The sequence below is a fragment of the Chiroxiphia lanceolata genome, chromosome 28 (genome assembly GCF_009829145.1).
Source record: "Chiroxiphia lanceolata isolate bChiLan1 chromosome 28, bChiLan1.pri, whole genome shotgun sequence".
Taxonomy (NCBI): Eukaryota; Metazoa; Chordata; class Aves; order Passeriformes; family Pipridae; genus Chiroxiphia; species Chiroxiphia lanceolata.
The window spans coordinates 178203-199110 of NC_045664.1; the positions used below are offsets into that span (position 1 = coordinate 178203).

Sequence of the window (20908 nt, forward strand, 5' to 3'; positions counted from 1 at the left end):
AGGGGGGAATCCCGGGGATGGGCGGCTGGATATGGGGCCTTTAGGGGGGAGAGCTGGGTCCTCCACTCCTAGGGGTGATTTGGAATAAAGGGGTCCCGGCTGGGGGAATGTTCTGGTTATGGGGCCCTTGTGGAGACAAGGGGGATCCCCCCGGCGTGCGGGGGCAGGTCCGAGGCGGGGGGTGCCCCGGGGAGGGGGTTGGGGGGATCCCAAGCGAGGGGGGGCGGCGGAGGCTGTCCCGGGCTGGAGCCTCCCCCGGCCCGGCGCCTCCCCCCGCCCCCCCGCGCCGGGCGGAGCCGGAGCCGAGCGGAGCCGGTGCCGGGGCGGCTCATTGCGGCGCGGCGCGGCGGCAGCATGGCCACCACCGTGCCCTGCACCCGCTTCACCGACGAGTACCAGCTCTACGAGGAGATCGGCAAGTAAGGGCGGCGGCCCCGGCCCCGGTCCCGGCCCTGGGAAGCGGCGGGGGCGGGGGGCGCTGCCCGGGGCTCGGGACGCCGCTCGGTGCAGACGTGACGCATCCCCCTCCTCTTCCCCAGCCGGGATGGGACACCCGGGACTGGCCCCCCCGCCCCCCCCCCCGGGACCAACCCCCCCCCCCCCGCCCCCCCCGGGACCGGCCCTGCCCAGCCACCCCCCCCGCCCGTACTGCCCTCCCCCCGGTATTGGCCCTGCCTCCCCCCCCGCCCCCCCCCTTATACCGCCCCCCTCCGAGGGCCTTAACAGCCCCTCCGGCGGCCCGGACCCCTCAGCTCCTCTGGGTCCCCGCATCCCTATAGTCCCCCCTCAGTCCCTGCAGCCCCCTTGTTTCCCCAAGGATGCCCCCATCCTTATGGACCCCCCTCCTTCCAAGACTCCCCTGATCTGTCCTCATTCGCCCAGCCCCGTTCACTCCAGACCCCCTCCAATCCCTCCAGATCCCCTCCAGTCCCCAGTCACCTGTCCCTACACATTTCCCCCCCGAACCTCCCCAGTCCTTATAGCTGTCCTTGACCCTACAGACCCTCCATCCTTACAGACCCCCCCCGCATCACGCTTTAACCCCCTCAATCCTCACAGATCCCCCAGCACTCCCAGTTCTGCCCCTGGCTCCTACAGACCCCCCAGTCCTTAGAGCCCCGCCTTGCTCCTCTAGACCCACAATCCTCGCAAACCCCGGTGCATCCCTACATATTCCCCCCCCAGTCTTTACGGACCCCCCCATGACTCCATATCCCCTGTTTCTTATAGACCCCTGTCTCTCCAGACTCCCTCAAAGCCCCTACCAACCCCCATTCCCCCCCAGCCCTTATAGCCCCCGTGGTCCTTGCAGCCCTCCCAAACACTCCAGACTCCTCCAGTAGACACCCTCATCCCTGATTCTCACAGCCCCCCCTGTTCATAATAGACACCCCTCCTTCCCCAGACCGTCCTTGAGTCTTTATAGACACCCCCTCCTTTAGGACCCCCTTGCCCCCCACACCCATGGATCTCCCCATTGCTCCACCCCCCCATCTCCATAGACCCCCCCCATCCCTCTCCCCTCTGCTCCTTAGGAACCGTCCTCCTCTCCCAGCCCCCATTAGACCAGACCCCTTTGGGCCTTATATAACTCCCCAAATCTGCTCCCCTCTCTGGGTCCTTACAGACTCCAGCCCTCCTGGCCCCTCTGGACCTTTAAGACTTCCGGGCCCCCTCTGTCCCCTTGGATCCTTCCAACCCCCACCGCCCCCCCAGCATCATGACCCCCCCGGTGGTGGGTGTTGTGGGGAGCTGAAGAGGAGCTGATTTTGGGGGGGGGGGGCTCATTTGCCCCCAGGGCCATGGGGGGGTTCAGATCCTCCCACTCCGATCCATGGGCAGGGGTCAGGGGGGAGTAAAACAGGGTGGGGGAGGGTCAAATCTCTATGTGAGGAGGGGTGCATCCCCCTGTCCCCATATAGGGGAAACATTTTGCAGAGGTGCCTGTGGTCCCTTTGGGGGTGCTGGGGTGGGAACGTGGTGCCATCGGAGGCTGTTCCCTCGCTCTGCCCAAAATCCAGCCCGTCCTGGTTGCCATGGCAATACGGTCCTGTTCCCCCCCTCCCGTCTCTCAGTGTCACCCGCCAGCCACCGCGCATGTGTGTGTCCCCCCCCGCCAGGACTGGGGGGACATTGCTCTGGTTGGGGGGAAACTGAGGGGGAAAACCAGGGGTTGGCACCCACCGTGTCCCCTGTCCTGGGGACCACATGGAGAGGGGACAGGGGGACAGGGATGCCAGGCTCTGGTGATCCCCCCTTTTCCTCCAGTGGTGAGAGGCTGTCCACGCCAGCCCAGGACCCTCAGTGTACCAGGACATGGGTACATGGGGTGGTGGCAGGGGACAGCCAGGCCCTCCCCCCCTTCCCGGGGCACACATGTCCCCCACAGGACCCTTTCCATGGCAGGGCCAGGGTGCTGCTGCACTCAGCTGTGTCCCCAGCCTGGTGTAGAGATCCCTCTGTGGGCCCAGATGCTGCCCTGAGCCCCCTGGGGGAGAGGACCCTGTCAGGAAGGGGACAGGCAGGGAACAGGCAGTGACATGGGAGGGGTAGAGGTGCTGTTGGCACTTGGAGGAGCTGTGGATGCTGCTGCCTGGCGTGGGCATGGCCACGCTGTCCCCCTTCCAGTCTGTGTCCCCATCCCCATCCCTGTCCCCGGGGTATTGGTATCTGCCAGCTCCCCTTACCCATAGCTGGGTCCTGTGCCCAGTGCCACCACCGCCACCATCACCATTGCCGCCACCACCACAGCCACTGCTGCCATCCGGGCCATCTGCTGTCCCCATGGCAACGAGCTGCCAGTGCTAGATCCTTCCCGCGACCCCCTGCATGATGCCACCCCCCCGACCTTCACTGAGCCCCCTTCAGCCTCTCCTCCCCAGCTGCCCCCAGCACCCCCTCAGTGCACCCATGGCAGGGGCCCAGCGGTGTCAGCCCTTCCCCCCCCCCCCCCCCCCCCGTGTCGGGGTTCACCCCCCGGGTGCTGAGTCACGTCAGGTGCAGCCCCTGGCCTCGGGTGCTGAGTCACGGGTGGGAGCCACCCCCTGCCCACCCCCCACGGTCCTTTGGGGGGCACTGAGCCTGTCCCTCCCCAGGGGGGCTTTTTCGGTGGTCCGGCGCTGCGTCAAGCTCTGCACCGGCCATGAGTACGCCGCCAAGATCATCAACACCAAAAAGCTCTCAGCCAGAGGTAGGTCCCCCAGAAACCCTGGGACACCCCAAGACCCTCCCAGCACCTGGGGGTACCCCTGGGGCCACCCCAGCCCAGCCACATGCAATACCTATGGAGACACTCCTGGTACCCAAGATACCCTGATGCCCATGACACCTGTGACAGCCGTGACCCCAGTGGTGCTGGTGGCACCAGGTACCAGTGAGGAGGGGGTGCTCCAGGGAGTGGGGTCTGATCCTGTCCTTCCCCATTATCCCCCTATGCCTCCCCTGGGGCCCCTCAGAGCCTGGGCTGTCCCTGAGGGGTATCCTGGGTATGCAGATGTGAGCAGACAGCGTGTGTGTGTGTGTACAGGTATGTGTGTACAGGTGTGTGTGTACAGGTGTGTGTGTACGGGGGGGGATGTGCACAGGTGAGCTCTGTGTGTGTATGTGCACAGGTGTGAACTCTGTGTGTGTGTGCACAGGTGTGAGCTCTATGTGTACACAGGTGTGGGCTCTGTGCACAGGTGTTAGCTCTGTGTGTGTGTGCACAGGTGTGAGCTCTGTGTGTACACAGGTGCGAGTTCTTTGTGTACAGGTGTGAGCTCTGTGTGTGTGTGTGCGTGCACAGGTGTGAGCTGTGTGTGTGCAGAGGTGATCTCTGTGTGTGCACAGCTGTGAACTCTGTTTATGTGTGCACAGGTGCGAGCTCTGTGTGTGTGCATGCCCATGTGTGATCTGTGTGTGCGCACAGGTGAGCTCTGTGTGTGTGCACAGAGGTGAGCTGTGTGTGTACACAGGTGTGAGCTCTGTGTACAGGTGTGAGCTCTGTGTGTGTGTGTGCACAGATGTGAGCTGTGTGTGTGTATACACAGGTGTGAGCTCTGTGTGTGTGTGTGCGTGCCCAGCTGTGATCTGTGTGTGTGCACAGGTGAGCTCTGTGTGTGCACAGGTGCGAGCTCTGTGTGTGTGTGTGCGCACAGCTGTGAGCTCTGTGTGTGTGTGCACACAGGTGTGAGCTCTGTGTGCACAGGTGTGAGCTCTGTGTGTGTGTGTGTGTGTGTGTGCCCAGCTGCGATCCGTGTGTGTGCACAGGTGTGAGCTGTGTGTGTGCACAGGTGTGAGCTGTGTGTGTGCGCAGGTGTGAGCTGTGTGTGCATGCAGTGGTGTGAGCTCTATGCACTAAGGTCTGAGCTCTGTGTGCACAGGTGTGAGCTCTGTGCACACAGGTGTGTGTGATGTGTATGTATGTGTGCACAGGTGTTTGTGTGATGGTGGGTCTGTGCACACGTGTGAGCAGTGGAGGGTATCTGAGTGTATGTGCACAGATCTGTGTTCACAGCGTGTGTCCATGTACAGGTTTGTGTGTTCATGGAGTGTGTGTACACATGTGTGAGTGCACACCTGTGAGCAGAGGGCCTACGTGTGTGTGTGCAGATGTGTGTGTCCTTGGTGTGCACCCAGGTGTGAGCAAGTAGGGTGTGTGTCAGTGTGTGTGTGTGTGTGTGTATGTGTGTGTACGCACAGGGGTGGGCACTGCTGTGTGTTGTACACCTTTGAGCAGGGCAGGTGCCTGTTGGGTGTGATGGGGTGTGCACACAGCTCAGCAGGGGGTTGTGCAGATGTGGGATGTGTGACAGTGTGCAAGGGTGTAGGTGTTTGGGGGGGTGCACCTGGGTGAGAGGCAGCGTCCAGTGACACAGGGTGGGTGGGTGGGTGTGCTCTGTGTGTGTCTGTGGCCATGGCTGCGTGCACAGGCTGAGCAGTGAGTGCAGGGGGGTGCCCACAATGTGTGCGTGCGAACTGTGTGTGAACTGTGTGTGTTCACACACACATGCATGTGCAAGGGGGAATGTGAGCAGAGCACACACCTGTCCACATATCTGTTTCCTCGTGTACAGACACACCCAGAGGTGCAGCTGCACACACAGGTACAGGTGCGTGCTCCTACAGTGGGCAGTGCAGTCACACACATGTACAGTCACACAGAGGCACAGCTGCATGGATGTACAGCTGCACACACAGGTACCTCCACAGCTGCACACCCCAGTACACACCCACAGACCAAGGTACAGTGATGCACATGGATGCAGCCACACACACACACACACGTGTACACCTGTGCACACAGGTACAACCACACAGCTGTACAACTGCGCACATGGGTACAGACACACAGAGGCACACCCACACATGTGCACAACTGCAGGTGCTACCCCCACCTGGACACGGACACCCCCATACACATGCACACCCACACACCTGCACACCTGTCACACATATACAACCGCACGCCTGCACACCTACACACATGTACAGCCACAGGTGCTTGCCCACATGTACACTCCCATCCATAGGTGTGTACCTGCGTTCACACATACACACCCACACAGACGGAACAGCTGCATAAACATACACACGTGCACACCTGTGCACGCCGGTGCACACCTGCACACGTGTGTACACGCCCACATACACATGCACACACGTGCAAACCTGCACATACTTGCACACGTGCACACCAGACACACATGCACACGCCCACACCCCTGGCCCCTGTGCACACCTGCACACGCGCACAGAGCCACGTGCCCTCCCACGGGGACGCCTGTGGCTCCTCTCCCTGAGGCTGGGCCGGGGACAGATGCCTGGGGTGGGGCGTGTTGGGGGCAGGGCAGGTGCCCCCCTGACCCCTGCCCCCCCCCAGACCACCAGAAGCTGGAGCGCGAGGCGCGCATCTGCCGGCTGCTCAAGCACTCCAACATCGGTGAGTGACCTGGGGACACCTGGGGACACCTGGGGGGTCTCACCACTGGGGTCCTGCCGGGGGCCACCCAGGGACATGCTAGGTGCCACCACGGGGTTGTGCCACCCTGGGAACATGTGGGGTCCTGTGGATTGCCACCCAGGGACACCCTGGATGACACCCTGGGGACACACGCTGGGTATCCCTCCAGGGATGTGTGGAGTCTCACCCCTGAGGTCCTGCTGGGTGCTACAGTTGGAACACTCTGGGTGTGGGGGTGTGGGCTGCGTGTGACACAGACACGTGTGTGTGCCACTCGTAGCGTTTGGGGGGGGCTGGGGAGGGCTTTGGGAACTGAGACTGAGCCCGTCCCTGTCCCCGTCTGGTCCCCACAGTGCGGCTCCACGACAGTATCTCTGAGGAGGGTTTCCATTACCTCGTCTTTGACCTGTGAGTGTGGCTAGGGGGTCCCGGGAGTTCGGGGGGTGCTCAGGGAGTCTTGGGGGGGTCCCTGGGGTCCTGGGGTGACACAGTGCCTGGCTGTGTTTCAGGGTGACAGGTGGTGAGCTCTTTGAGGACATTGTGGCGCGGGAGTACTACAGCGAGGCTGATGCCAGGTGAGGCCCTGTGCCCCTCCAAACCCCCGGACACCCCTACACCCCTCCAGTGCCCCCCACCCCGGGAGGCTGCAGGGATGGGGCAGCTCCAGCAAGGCAGGCAGGGGGCACCCAGTGGGTGGGGGCATGCCCCCCCCACCTTCCCATTATTGTAATCCCTCCACCAGCTCTGTCCTGCTGCTGGGTGGGGCTCCCCTATGTCCCACTCGCCACCCCATGCTCTCCTCTCTGCCACTGAGGCCTGGCACTGTCATGACCTGTGCGGGGGGGCTGGTGGCGAGTGGGGGGCCCCCAGGGCCCCCTGATGCCGTCCCCAGCCCCCAGTGCCCTGTGTGCCGCCGTGTGCCTCTCTCCGTGGTCTCCGGGCTTTCACAACATTGTTTCTCTCCCTCTCTCGTTCCCCCCATCTCCGATCCCCACCCCCGTCCCACCTTGTACCCCCACCTCCTCCATCCATACCCTCATCCCTCTGTCCCTCCTGTCTCCCATCACGTGTCGCTCGGGCTCTGTGCGTGTCCGTGTGTCCATCCGTGTGTCCATTCGTCCTTCCCACCGCTGCCCTCTGCTCACTGCTCCCCCACGGCACCCCTCGCCCTCTGTTTTGCCTCCTACAACTCCCCTGCCTCCCAAACTGCCTCTGTTTCCTCCCATCCTCCTCTCCTGCCCCCCTCTCCCATCCCTTTACCCCCAACTTGCTCCCACCCCGACTTTCCTTCTTGACTCCCACCCCCTTTACCTCATCCTGATCCCCCATATTGCCCCTTCTCCCAACCCTTACCCCTCCATCCTCCACCCCCTAATCCCTTCACCCCATCCTGCCCTCTCTTTATCCTTATCCTGCCACCCCCCTTCCACACCTTTATCCACAACCTGCCTCCCGCCCCCTGCCTCTCCCTCCTGCCCCCCCATCCCAACCCCCATCCTGTCCTCCCCACCCTCTGCCTCTCCATCCTGCCGCCCCATCCCGATCCCCCGTGGCCCCATCCTGCCCACCTCCCACCCCCTTTGCCCCATCCTGACCCCTCTCCCAACCCTAACCCTCCATCCTGCCCCCCCCGCCCCTGCCCCCGCCCCCCGTTCTGTTTTGCAGTCACTGTGTCCATGAGCTCTTTGCCCGCGTTCCTCCCACCCATCACTTTGCCCCTGAGCAGAGGGAGCCGCAGGTCAGTATCTGGGGGGGGGGCCGGGGGAGCCGTGCCCCCTGCGCTGCCCCCGCCCGCCGCAGCCCCCGCTTCCCAGCCCCCTGCTCCGCTCGCAAGGACCCAGCTGTGGGGCTCTCTCCTCACTCTTTTTTCTCCCCAACCGCCCTCTTTTTGCCCCCCCCTTACAGGGAGATTGCCCCCCCAATGCCCCTCCTCCCCCAGCTGGGTGGGAACCCTCCCCTTCACCCCCATTTCAGGCTCTCATTCCCTGCTCCTTCCCTCTTTCTTTCTTGTCTCGTCTCCATCTGCCCCCCCCCCCCGTACCCCCTGTCCCCCCACCCCGTGAGTCCTGTCTGGGGGACCCCGGCGTCTGGGTGGCAGCAGGGATGGGGAGGCCCCCGTGGGGGGCAGGGGTGGGACACAAAAGCACCACTGGGGTGATCCCCAGTGGCTCCATGCCAAGATAGGAGCTCACCTGGTGGGCACTGAGAGGTGACCCCTGGGCGGTGACTTCCCCTCAGGAATGAACCCCCAGCCACTGATGACCCCCAGGCAGTGACCCCCCCAGGCAGTGATGCCCCCAGGAGTGATCCTTCAGGGGTGACAACTCTGGAGTGACCCCCCAAGCAGTAAACCCCTCCAGGGGTGACCCCCAAGGAATGACCCCCAAGCAGTGACCCACCCCAGGTGTGATCCCCGCTCAACGACCCCCTGAAGTGAAACCTCTCCTGGTGACTCCTCCAGGCAGTGATCCCCAAGGAGTGGCCCTTCCCCCAGGAGTGAGCCCCTGGCAGGGGTACAGAGGGTGCATTCCGCACCCCCCAATCTAAGGTTACCACTTGTTTCTGTCAGCTCCCTCTGCGGTGCAGGGGGGCCCCAGCAGTGGGGCAGGGGGCCAGTTTGGGGCTGCAGGTCCCAGACAGAGAGTGTGGGAGATGAGGGAGCAGCATACTCCTGACCCCCCCCCGTTTGCATGCAGCCACTGCATCCAGCAGATCCTGGAGGCCGTCCTGCACTGTCACCAGATGGGGGTGGTCCACAGGGACCTCAAGGTGAGTGTGTCCCCCCAGATCCCCATCTGTCCCTCTGCCCCTCTCCCCCAGCCCAGCTCTCAGGGTCCCCACAGCATGGGGTGGGCCCTGGCTCAGTGGGTCCTGGGGGGCACTGAGATCTCGCCGGGGTTGGGGGATCCCCTCTGCTCTGAGCACCCCCAGCTGCCATCTTCCTTTTCTGGGGGTGCACGTGACCCCCTCAGTCATGGCACGGTCCTGTGCTGCTGGGGGGGCTCACCGTGAGCCCCCTGCTTGCTACGGCCTTGTTGGGGGGCGTGAGCTGGCTGGGGGTGGGGGTGAGGTCAAGACAGGACACGGGATGGTGGGTGGGATATTGGGGGGGGGGGGGATACCAGAGGATGGTGGGATATGGGGGGATGGAGGGATATGGGGGGATGGTGGGTGGGATACAAGGGGATAATGAGATGAGGCGAGTGGGACATGGGGTGACCCTGAGCTGGCCGTGGGGCTGTGCTCCCCGGCACCCTGGGCCAGTGGTAGAGGGTGCCCATGGCTGCAGGCACACGGCACACAGCCGGCCAACAGGCAGGACATGTTCAATGGCAACTGCAAAGCCCTTCTGTTTCCCCCATCCCTCCTCTCCCTCCCCACCTCCCGTACCTGTGCCCTGTGCTGCCCATGCCTGGTGCTCTCTGTGCCTGGTGCCCACACAGCCAGAGAACCTGCTCCTGGCCAGCAAGTGCAAAGGGGCAGCGGTGAAGCTGGCGGACTTTGGCCTTGCCATTGAGGTGCAGGGGGATCAACAGGCCTGGTTTGGTGAGTGCCGCTGCCCCCTGTCCCCCCCACAGCCCTGGCCCATGCCCAACGTGTCCTGCTCACCGTGTCCCTTCCGTGGCCACCATGTCTCTGCCCATGCCTGCCCTGTCCCTGTCCCATATCCACTGAGTCCCTGCCTTGTTCCCACTGTGTTCTCTTGTGCCCACAAAACACAGCACTGTAACAGCTACTGAGAAGAAATTAACTCTACCATAGCTGAAACCAGGACACCACCACAGCCCCATCCCATACCCACCATGTCCGTACCCTGCACCCACAGCATCCTGCCCTGTGCCCACCACATCCTCCCATGCCCAGCACATCCCTGCCCCATGCCCATGTCCCGGTCCTGTGCCCCTGTGTCCTGCCCCGTGCTCCCTCCCTGTCCCCGCCTGCCGTGGCTCACTCGTCTCTGTCCCATCCCAGGATTCGCAGGCACGCCCGGTTACCTGTCCCCTGAGGTTCTGCGCAAAGAGGCCTATGGCAAACCTGTGGACATCTGGGCATGCGGTAAGAGCCCATCCCTGCCCCAATCCCTTCCTAGTCCCTGCCCAATCCCATCCTAATCCCTGCCCCATCCCTGCCTAATCTCTGACTGATCTCATTGTGATTCCGCCCCACTCCCATTCTGGCCCCTTTCTGGCTCCATCCTAGTCTCATCCCATTCCCATCCCAGTCTCACCCTGGTCCCATCCCAGTTCCTGTCTCATCTCTGTCCCAGTCCCATCCTGGTCCCATCCCTGTCCCCATCCCATGGCCATCCTGTGCCATGTGCCCCGGCCGTGCCGCACTCTCCTGGCGGGTGCCATCCTGGCAGCATGGGGACAGGCCACGCTGGGATCACTGCTGTGTCGTGGGGACACCACATGGACGGAGGGAGCCAGGGGGTGGCTGGGGGTCCCTGCACCCCCCTGACCCTGCTCTCCCTGGCCCAGGGGTCATCCTGTACATCCTCCTGGTGGGCTACCCACCGTTCTGGGATGAGGACCAGCACAAACTCTACCAACAGATCAAGGCCGGGGCCTATGACGTAAGTTCCCAGTACCAGGACCCCCCGTGCTGTGATGGCCAACCCGTTAACTCCAGAACCTACTGAGGGATGCTACAGCTAATCCCAGTGGGCAAAAGCTGGGGGGGATGGCTTTGGACCACACCTTCAGTGGCTGGTTGGGGATGTGTGGACACGGAGGGACACGGCTGCCATGGGGCTACCCCTCCAGAACTGTCAGCCTTCTGTGTCCCTGTTTCCCCCCAGTTCCCTTCGCCCGAGTGGGACACGGTCACCCCTGAAGCAAAAAACCTCATCAACCAGATGCTGACCATCAACCCCGCCAAGCGTATCACAGCTCACGAGGCACTCAAGCACCCGTGGGTCTGCGTAAGTGCCACGTGTCCCCCACTGGTGCGTGTCCCTCTGGCCCAGTGGCCAGTAGCACCTGGCGCTGACCCTGCTGTCCCCCACAGCAACGCTCCACCGTGGCCTCCATGATGCACAGGCAGGAAACAGTGGAGTGCCTGAAAAAGTTCAACGCCCGGAGGAAGCTCAAGGTGAGGGGGTAAAGCATGGGCTGGAGATGGTACTTGTCCCCCTGGCACCACCCTGTGTGTCCATGGGGCTCTCCTGCGGGACCCTGCCCAGCCTGCTGTGGGACCCTGCCCTGTCCACTGTGGGACCCTGCTTTGTCCGCTGTGGGACCCTGCCCACCCGCTGTGGGACCCTGCCCACCTGCTGTGGGACTGGCCCTATGTCCTGGCCGTGCCCAGTGCATGCTTCCATCCTGGCACACACCAGGGCCATCTGGTGTGTTCCCATGGGGTATGGTCCCATTCCAGTGGTTCCCACCCTGGCCATGCCCACTGCTCTGCCGTGGGCTGCGGTCCCATCCCAGTGACACCCAGTGTGGCACGGTCTCATCCTGCCCCTGCACAGTATGTGTCCCCATGCCATGGTTCTAGCCTACCCCCCCTCGTGCCGCCCCCCTATCCTGCACCCTCCATCCCACTGCCCAATCCCATGGCTCCATCCTGCCCCCTCATCCTGCAGCCCCCTCTCGCACTTCTCAGTCCCGTGGGCCCCACCCTGCACCGCCCATCCCTTCCCCCTTCATCCTGGACCCCATATCCCATCACCCCACTTCCCTCCCCATTCCACTCCTCCTGTCCCATTCCCTCCTCCCAGGACCCCTCCTGCCCTTTTTCACCCCCATGCCCCCTCCCCTCACTGTGCCCTTCCCCACAGGGTGCCATCCTCACCACTATGTTGGCCACCAGGAACTTCTCAGGTAAGGAGGGGGCGCCTGCTGGCCGGGGGGGCCAGGGGCCACAGCACCCCTGCCCACAGCTCCCCCCTGGGCTGGTGCCCCCCTCTCTCTGTCGCTGTCTTTCTCTCTTTCTCCCCTCCCCCCACCTTAACCCCCCCATTTTTTCCCCATCGGCGAGGACGGGGCGTGTGGTAGCCAAGGTGGGGGCAGGACCCGGCCCCCCCTGCCCCACACACACAGCAGCAGGTAGTGCCCGGTCCCCGTGTGTCCCCCCCCACTCCGGTGGCTGGTGGGGGGCGACACGGGGAGGGGGACGGAGCATCCCCAACCACTCCAGGCCTGAGCCCAGGGTGATGGGCACCCTAAGAGTTCTCGTTGGGGGGGTGGAAGTTGGGGGTCCCAGCTGCAGCCCCCCCAGCCCCCTAACAGGAGCTCTGCTCCCTCTCTCTCTCTCTCGTGGCCCGCAGTGGGCAGACAGACCACCGCTCCTCCGACCATGTCGGCGGCCGCCGCCGGGGCCCCCCTGGGGCTGGTGGAACAAGGTAGACGCGTCCGCAAAGGGCCCCCCCGGCCCCGCTTGGTCTCTGTGTGTCCCCGGATCCTTCATCCCCACGTCCCCCTCTTCTCCCAACCATCCTCTTCCCCACCTCCCCCTCCCCAACAGGTTTCGGGTGCCCTCCTCGGAAATCGGAGCGCATGCATGGCCCCCCTGCACTGCCCCCTCCTCACCCTGCAGCCTCTCCCCCTCTCCACCGAGAAATGCCACTGTCCCCCCTGCTGACGCCCTGGGGGGGTCTCTGCCCCACCCCCCATCCCATGGAGGGGGCTGCTGGGTGCTTGTGCCCTGGCCAGTGGTCCCTGAAGGGGCACATACAGTGGTGGCGTCCCCAGGATCCCTACCTGGGCCAGCAATGGGGAGTTGGGGGCAGGGAGATAATTCTAGGGTGTCCCCCCCCCACCATTGCTCCCACCCCGTGGCACTGCTCCCTCTATGCACACAGTGGGGGCACACCAGTGAATGGAGGGGGCCAAACTGGCTGCATGTCCTGTGTCCCCCTGTGTCCCCACCCTGCATGTCCCTCCCTTGCATGTGCCAACCCCCCCCCCACACGTGACTCCCCCCGCATGTGACTCCCCCCGCATGTGGCCACCCCCCACCCCAGCTTCCGAGAGCTGCAGCCAGTGTTTGTGACACCGTGAAACACTCGGCGGGTCTTAAACCACACCCCCCTAAAGGGCTACCACTGCCCCCCTGCCAGGGGTCCCCCCCAGCCCCCCCAGTTTGGCTCTGGTTTAAAACCCCACCTCTCAGTGCCCGCCTGCTTTCAGAGGAGGGACCAGGACCCTTGGGGACACCCTGCCAGGGACCCCTGGGGGGACATAGATCCATGGGGGGAGGGGTGGGGTGTCCCCTCCTCCCCTCATATGCCCCCCCCTTGGGTTCTGATTGGTGCCACCCCGCCGTCACTGGACTTGTCACCACACAGCCCCGCTCTAACCTGTGAGACAACTGGGGGGTTCCCCAAGCTTGGAGGAGCTACGAGGATGCTTAAGGTGACACAGCCCACCCCCTCATAGCCACTTTTGGCCCCCATGTCCCCAGCCCCCCCCACCCGACCAGTGGCCAGAGATTGTGATAGCAGTGACAGATGCTCATCCCTGCGCCCATCCTTGTCCCCCTCCAGGGAGACACGGGGGGGCACAGGTGGCTGTGTCCCCCCACACACCCCATACTCAACTCATCTTTTTTTTATGTTCTTTTTTTATGTTTTTCCCCTTTTCCTCCTTTTCCCCCATTTCTCTCTTGCCCCCCTCCCCCTCCTCTCTCTCGCTTTCCTCTCTGCATTTCTCCAAGGTAAGCCAGTCCTGCGCCCCCCACATGGGGGCCACCAGGATGGGGACCCTCCCCAAGTTGGGGACACCCCCTTCCTCCAGTCTAGGGACCCACCAAGTTTGGGGACCCCCCCAGAAGGGGGACATCACACCTGGATGGGGATCCCCAGAGGCTGAGGACACCCCTCCCATGATGGGGACAACACCCCCCCCCCAGTTGGGGACCCCCCTCGAGTTTGGGAACCTTCTCTTAGGATGGGAACACCCACCAGGATAGGGAAAAACCCTGAAGGTAGGGGACACCCCTCTCTGAATGGGGACACTCCCTTCCCCCAGGATGGGGGTCTCCCTGAGGTTGGGGACCCCTCCAGGTCCGAGGGACCCTAATGGGGACACCCCTCCCAGCGTGGGGACTCCCCCCAGTATGGGAACACCCCCAGGACGGGGTCACACCCCTCCTAGCATGTCCCCCCTCCCCAACAGGGGGATGGTGAGTGCTGCCAGCACCCAGGGTGGGATCAGGTTGGATGGCCGGAAGGGTCTGGGTTTGGGGGAACATACAGTGTCCCTTGTCCCGGGGGGCAGCACTAACACTCTCTCCCTCCGCAGCAGCTAAGAGCTTACTGAACAAGAAGGCGGATGGCGTGAAGGTGAGGGGCCAGCAGGGGGGCCGGGGTGGGCTGCTCCCCCTGTGCCACTGAGCCACCCGTGTTTCTCCCCTCTAGCCCCAGACCAACAGCACCAAAGGCAGCGCCGGTGTCACCAGTCCCAAGGGGACCCTCCCACCTGCTGCCTTGGTAGGTGCCCCCCACCCTGCAGCCCCCGAGACTCCCCATCCCACTGGATCCATCCCACCAGCCCATCCCATCCATTGCCATGCGCACCCCCTGACCAGCTGTTCCCGGGGGTGCTGGGGAGGGGGTGTCCCGAGGACGGAGAGGGGTGTGCAGGACATGGGCATGGGGTGACCCCGCTGCACAGACGAGGTGGGTGAAGGGTGCGGGCACATGGACAGCCCCGTGTCCTCCCCAGCAGACAGTGACATGGGTGCAGGACACAGTCACATGGGTGCCCCACCATGGGCACAAGGTAGGTGCTGGAAACAGGCGCAGAGACATTCCTGCCATGGGGGCAGCAAGGTGGGTTCAGGGCACAGCCATGTGGATACTCCACCGTGGGGACAAGGTGGGTGCAGGGTACAGGCACAGAATGCCCCGTAATGAGGACAACTCCATGCAGGACATGGGCACGAGGATCCCAGTGACACAATGACGAGGTGGGCAAAGGGTAGGACCGTGGGTGCTCCACTGTGCAGGTGGCAAGGTGGGTGCAGGGTGCACAGGGATGGGGGTGCTGACCACAAGCCTACAGGTGAGGTAAGTGCAGGATGTGGGCACAGGGCTGCCCGGCTTTCACAGGGAGTGCAGGACAGAGGGAAAGGGGGGCACATCTGGAGCAGCAAGTGCAAGATGCAGGTGTGCTCTGCTGATGCCAACAGCAAGGTGGGTGCAGGATGTGGGCACAGGGGTGCCCATCATGACCTGGGTGGCACAGGGGGTGCAGCATAAGGGCAGAGGGATGGTACCATAAAGGTAGGATACATGCAGGGCAATGTCCAACTGGCACAGAGTGCTGGACACCAGTGAACGGATGCCCAGCTGGTCAGTGAGTGTGAGATATGGAGAAAGGGATGCGCAGCCCCCACAGTGAGGGTGGGTTGCAGGCAGGGGGATGCTGGGGATGATGGATGTTTGGGATGCTGGCTGCGGGATGGTCAGGATGAAAGCTGAGGAATGCTTGGGATGCATGCGGTGGTATGGTTGGGATGCAGGCACAGGGATGGTCTGGATGTAGGCTGAGGGATGCTCATGGATGCAGACAGGATGGTTGGGATGCAGACACGAGGGTGTTCAGGACAGATGCATGGTGAGTGCAGCCCCTGGGCACTGGGATGCAGGACATGGGCGCTGCCCCCCAGCCCAACCCGTCCCCTCAGCCTCTCACTGCGTCTTTCCCCACTGCTCTGCCCCCCCTTCTCCCCTTTTCTCCCCCCTCAACGTCTGTGAATTAAACCATTTGGCTTTGCTGGACTAATGACTCTCTGCTTCTCTTCCCCCTTCTGCCCTTCCCAAATCCGGTCTGGGTCTCTCCTCGCCCCTGTCCACGTGCTGCTCGCTTCGTCGTCCCCCCTCGTTGTTCCCCCTCCGGGCTCTCGCTTCCCCCCCGCCTCTGTCTCTCCCCCTTCTCCTGTAGGAGCCTCAAACTACTGTAATTCATAACCCTGCAGACGGCATCAAGGTATTGCTGCCCCCCGCCATCCCCGGGGCTGGGAGTCCCCGCTTTCCGCCTCCATCCTCCCCCCAGCATCAGCCATGGCGTGGGGCGGGGGGTGACATGGATGAGGAATGCACGCAGGGCGCGGTGACAGCGGGGTCCTCCCACGGTGTCTGGCATCGTTGGGGTCCTGCCAAGCCCCGACTGGGCTCGTCCCCCCTCCCCATCCCCCCAAGGCCAGGTCTGACCCCCCTGTTTGTGTCTCCCCCCCACCGCCGCCGTCCCACGGGCAGGAGTCATCCGACAGCACCAACACCACCATCGAGGATGAGGACACCAAAGGTGACGGGCGCTGGGGGCGGTGGGGATGCACTGGGACGCACTGGGAGGGAGCCCCGCGGGATGCACTGGGGTGCTAGGATGCATTGGGTTGCACTGGAATGGCACTGGGATGCACTGGGAGTGTCTTGGAATGCCCTGGGGTGGTGATAGGATGGCACCAGTATATATTGGGGTGCACTGGAATGGTACCGGGAGGAACTGGGATGGCACAGTGATGCGCTGGGATGGCACTGGGATGCACTCAAACAGTTCTGGAATGCACTGGCTTAGCACTAGGATGCATTGGAGTGCACTGGAAGTGTGCTGGAATGCACTGGGATGGAGCTGGGATGCACTTGGATGGCACTAGGATGCATTGGGGTGCACTGGAATGGAACTGGGCTAGCACCAGGGTGCATTTGGTTCACTGGGATGCATTGGGATGGAACTGGGTTGGCAAAGGATGCATTGGGGTGCACTGGAATGATGTTGAGACACTGCGACCATGCTTGGATGCACTGGGATAGCACCGGAATGCACTGGGATGGCACCAGGATGCATTGGGGTGGCACTAGGATGCACTGGGAGTGTGCTGGATGGAATGCATTGGAATAGAGCTGGGATGCACTGGATTGGCACTAAGTTGCACTGGGATGAACTGGGATGGAACTGGCATGGCACCAAGATGCCATTGGTGCACTGAGGTTGCACTGTGATGCACTGGGACAACACTGGAATGCACTGGGAGGGATCTGGGATGGCACCAGGATGCATTGGGATGGCACTGGGATGGCACTAAGTTGCACTGGAATGGCACAGGGATGGCAAAAGAACTCATTGGGTTGCACTGTGACATCACTGGGAGACAGTTGGAATGCACTAGGATGGAGCTGGGATGACACCCAGGATGCATTGAGATGCACTCAGATGGCACCAGGATGCACTGGGATGGACCTGAGATGCCTCCAGGGTGCATTGGGACATCACTGGGATGCACTGGGAGCATGCTGGGATGCACTGGGATGGTACTAGGTTGCATTGGGGTGCAATGAGATGGCACTGGGATGGATTGGGATGCACTACAAACACATGGGACCAGACTGGGACAGCACTGGGATGCTCTGGAATGGGGCTAGGATGGCACTGAGGTGCATTAAGTTGCACTGAGATGGACTGGTGTGGTATTGGGATGCACTAGAATGTACTGGAAAGGCACTGGGATTCATTGAGAAGGCATGGGGATGGACAGACATGCACTGGGGTGGCATTGGGGTGCATTGGCATACACTGGTGTGGCACTGACATGCACTGAGGTGGCAGTGGGATGCACTGGGATGATTCTGGGACATGCTAGGATGGTACCAAGAGGTGCTCTGGATAGAACTGGGATGTACTGGGATGTATTGGGATGCACTAGAATAGCACTTAGACACGTACTGTGACACTGAGATGTAGTGGGATGTCACTGGGATAAACTGGAGTGTACTGAGTGTACTAATATGCTCTGGAGTAGTACTGGGACATACTGGGATGGAAATGGGATGTGTTGGAATGCACTGGAGTGGCACTGGGATGCACTAGGATGAAACTGGGATGACTGGTGGCATCAGGATGAAATGAGGCATTGGGATGTAGTGGAGCAGGCTACACTGGAATGATACTGGAACATACTGGGATTGCACTGGGACACACTGGAATTCAACAGCATGATGCTGGGATGCACTGGGATGGAACTGGGCTGAACTGGAATATGCTGGAAGGGCACTGGGACACAGTAGGTTGGCACTGTTTTGCATTGAAATGTGCTGGGATGGCCCTGAGATGTACTGGTATAAAGTGGGGTGTATTGGGATGCCCTGGAATAGTACTGAGATGTGGAATGGCACTGGAATGCGGTAGGATTGCACCATGATGGAACTGGGATGTATTAGGAGGCACTGGGAGGCAATAGGATGGCACTGGGATGCACTGTGATGTATCAGAGGGCACAGGAGTAGCTCTGGGATGCACTGGCATACTCTGGGATGCAGTAGGATTAGGGTGCAATAGGACTAGGATGTGTTGGGTTGCACTTGCATGGAACTGAGATAGTACTGGGATGCACTGGAATGGCACTGAGATAGTGGGATAGCACTGGGAGGCACTGGTATGGAACTGGCTGTATTGGGTTGTGCTAGAATGGCACTGGGATGTACTGGGACTTGCAGGGATAACAGTGGGGTGCACTAGGAACTACTGCAAAGTGCTGAGTGGGCACTGGGATGCTTGAGCATGCTGGGAGGGTACTGGGACATGCTGGGGTGGCACTGGTGTAGCGCTGAGACATGCTGAGAGGATCATGCAGATACTCGTGGCAGAGCTATGGGGGCCTTGGGAGCACAGTGGTCCCTGTCTGTCCCCAAGGTCCTTCTGTCCCCAAGGGCTGTCTGTCTCTCCTCATGGTCCCTGTGTCTGTCCCCATGGTCCGTCCCCATGGTCTGTCTGTCTGTCTCCAAGGTTTGTCTGCCCCCAAGGTCTGTCTGTCCCTGTGTCTGTCCCCATGCCTCCCCTCTATGTCCCACGTCCATCCCAACATCCCGTCCACCGCCCCCCACGGTGTCCCCGCGGGGCGGGGGCAGTGGCAGTGACAGTGACGTGCCCCCAGCCCGCAAGCAGGAGATCATCAAGATCACGGAGCAGCTCATCGAGGCGGTCAACAACGGGGACTTCGAGGCCTACGCGTGAGTGGGGCAGGTCTGGTGGGGACGGGCCGGGGGGGCCGGGGCCTGGTGGGGTGGGGCCTGGTGGGGCGGTGCTGGGCCGCTCTCATCTGCTCCCTGCAGGAAGATCTGCGACCCGGGGCTCACCTCCTTTGAGCCCGAGGCACTGGGCAACCTGGTGGAAGGGATGGACTTCCACCGCTTCTACTTTGAAAACTGTGAGTGGTTGACCCGCCAGTGGCACCTGCCCTGCCTGTGCTGCCTGCACCACCTGCCCTGCCTGTGCCCTGCCCGTGCCCTGCCCATCCTGCCTGCTCTGCCCACCCTCTCTGTATCCAGCCCATCCCTATTCATGCTGTGTCCCTGCCTGTCTACTTCACTGGCCCTTGCCTGTTTCCTGTCTCTTGCCCACTGCCTGCCCACCCTGGTCACCTCTCTTGCCTGTCCCTAGCCATACCCTGCTGGGCCATCCATCCGCCTGCACTGCCACCATCCCCGCCCATTCCCCCCGCCAGTTCCTCACCCCTTCGCTGCCCCCATCTGTGCACACCCCCCTGCCCGTGCCGTGCCCTGCCCTGCTGACCTTGGCCCCCCTGCAGTGCTCTCCAAGAACAACAAGCCGATCCACACCACCATCCTGAACCCGCACGTGCACGTCATCGGGGAGGACGCGGCCTGCATCGCCTACATCCGCCTCACCCAGTACATCGACGCGCAGGGCCGGCCCCGCACCAGCCAGTCCGAGGAGACCCGCGTCTGGCACCGCCGCGATGGCAAGTGGCAGAACGTCCACTTCCACGGCTCGGGGGCCCCTGTTGCCCCGCTGCAGTGAAGGTGAGGGCAGGATCGGGGTTTGGGGCGGTGGGGAGCCCCAGTTGTGGCTCACCGGGGTGTCCCCACAGAGCTCGCCATGGCTGTCCTGGTTCCAGCCCGACGGAGACGGCGATGGGAGCCGAGGCGGCAGCCGGAGCTGCGGCCCCCCGAAGCACGCGTCCGCATGCCTGTCCCCTCCCCGCCCTGGCCCCTGCTCCTCCCCCTCCAGTGCCTGTGTTTGCAGAAAACAAAAAGACAAAAAAAACGCCGAAAACGAGGAAGACAACGAAAAAAAAAACAGGGGGAAAACCGACCCCAATCCCAACCCCACCCACACCCCCAAACCCAACCCAGCCGCTCGGCCACAGGCGGGGCACTGGGGGGCTCAGCCCCCCCTCTCTGCCCGTCTCTCCTGGGGGGGCAGGGGGGGTCCCGGCCCCCCTCCCGGCTGTGCTCGTGGCGTGTCGCTGTCGCTGGTGGTGGATGTTGTTCTTTGGGCTCCGCTTTGCTCTGTCCTGCCCCGGCCCCTGTACATAGAGAGAGCTCTTTATTTTTGAATTCCCGTGGGGGTCCCCAGCCACGGGGGCTGCCAGGGGGTGAGTGAGGTGAGGGGGACACACACAGACTCTCCCTGTCCCCCCAGTCCAGCCCTGCCCCTGGGGGCCCGAGGCTGATCCCGGGCACTGCTGCGCAGGGAATACGTGGGTGGCTGTGGGAAGGTCCCTCGGTCACACTCCCATCCCCAGTCCCCATCCCGCTGGTTGTCCTCCCCCAGCACCCCGTATCCCGGGTGCCAGCTCCAGGTGCTGGCAGGTTTTGGCAGGGGGATGTGGGTGCCATGTCAGGGGGCTGGGGGCAGCCAGGGGGTGTTGGGGTTCAGGGCGGGGGGCTCGGGACGATCCAGCCAGCACTGACGCGGCATCGGAAGCACTTTAGACTAAGAGAACGGGTCTCTTAAGGGGGCACAGGCTGCTCCGCCGGGGCCCCCCCAGCACAGGGGCACCGGCAGCACATCGCACACCCCCCACACACACACGCCCAGCCAGCACTATGGGGGCACCCTGTCACCCCAATCCCCATCCCTGGGGATGCATCACCTCGCTCCTGGTGATCCCCACGCGATTCCCCCGGGGTGTCCCCTCTGTACTGGGGGCTGGTTTTGGCTGGGGCGGGAGAGGGGGTGGGAGGGGCGGGGGATATTAATTATTTTTTAATTATTC

General features: G+C 62.7%; 1 protein-coding gene across 8 annotated transcripts; it reads left to right on the forward strand.

Annotated features, from left to right (window-relative positions):
• Positions 1–284: 284 nt before the first annotated feature.
• Positions 285–20680, forward strand: CAMK2B (calcium/calmodulin dependent protein kinase II beta). 8 transcript variants are annotated; one of them, XM_032712514.1, is made up of 21 exons: positions 293–419; positions 3096–3190; positions 5861–5920; positions 6295–6349; positions 6451–6516; positions 8638–8710; positions 9385–9487; positions 9914–9997; positions 10423–10517; positions 10743–10865; positions 10952–11035; positions 11727–11769; positions 12216–12290; positions 14191–14231; positions 14307–14378; positions 15835–15879; positions 16149–16197; positions 18821–18896; positions 18999–19093; positions 19475–19709; positions 19778–20680. In XM_032712514.1, exons 1-20 carry the CDS (start codon positions 355–357, stop codon positions 19705–19707), a joined length of 1632 nt encoding a protein of 543 aa, XP_032568405.1. In that variant the 5' UTR covers positions 293–354; the 3' UTR covers positions 19708–19709; positions 19778–20680. The 8 variants fall into 8 exon arrangements, with proteins under 8 accessions (XP_032568410.1, XP_032568405.1, XP_032568406.1 ...); XM_032712515.1 differs by having other exon boundaries at positions 19805–20680; XM_032712517.1 differs by having other exon boundaries at positions 14194–14231.
• Positions 20681–20908: the final 228 nt, after the last annotated feature.

What these genes read in the sequence shown, in the direction of transcription:
- CAMK2B (XM_032712514.1), top strand. Translation starts at nt 355, where the DNA reads ATGGCCACCACCGTGCCCTGCACCCGCTTCACCGACGAGTACCAGCTC. An exon ending in ACGCCCGGAGGAAGCTCAAG is followed by an intron (nt 11,036 to 11,726) that starts GTGAGGGGGTAA and finishes CCTTCCCCACAG; the next exon opens with GGTGCCATCCTCACCACTAT. An exon ending in ACCCTGCAGACGGCATCAAG is followed by an intron (nt 15,880 to 16,148) that starts GTATTGCTGCCC and finishes TCCCACGGGCAG; the next exon opens with GAGTCATCCGACAGCACCAA.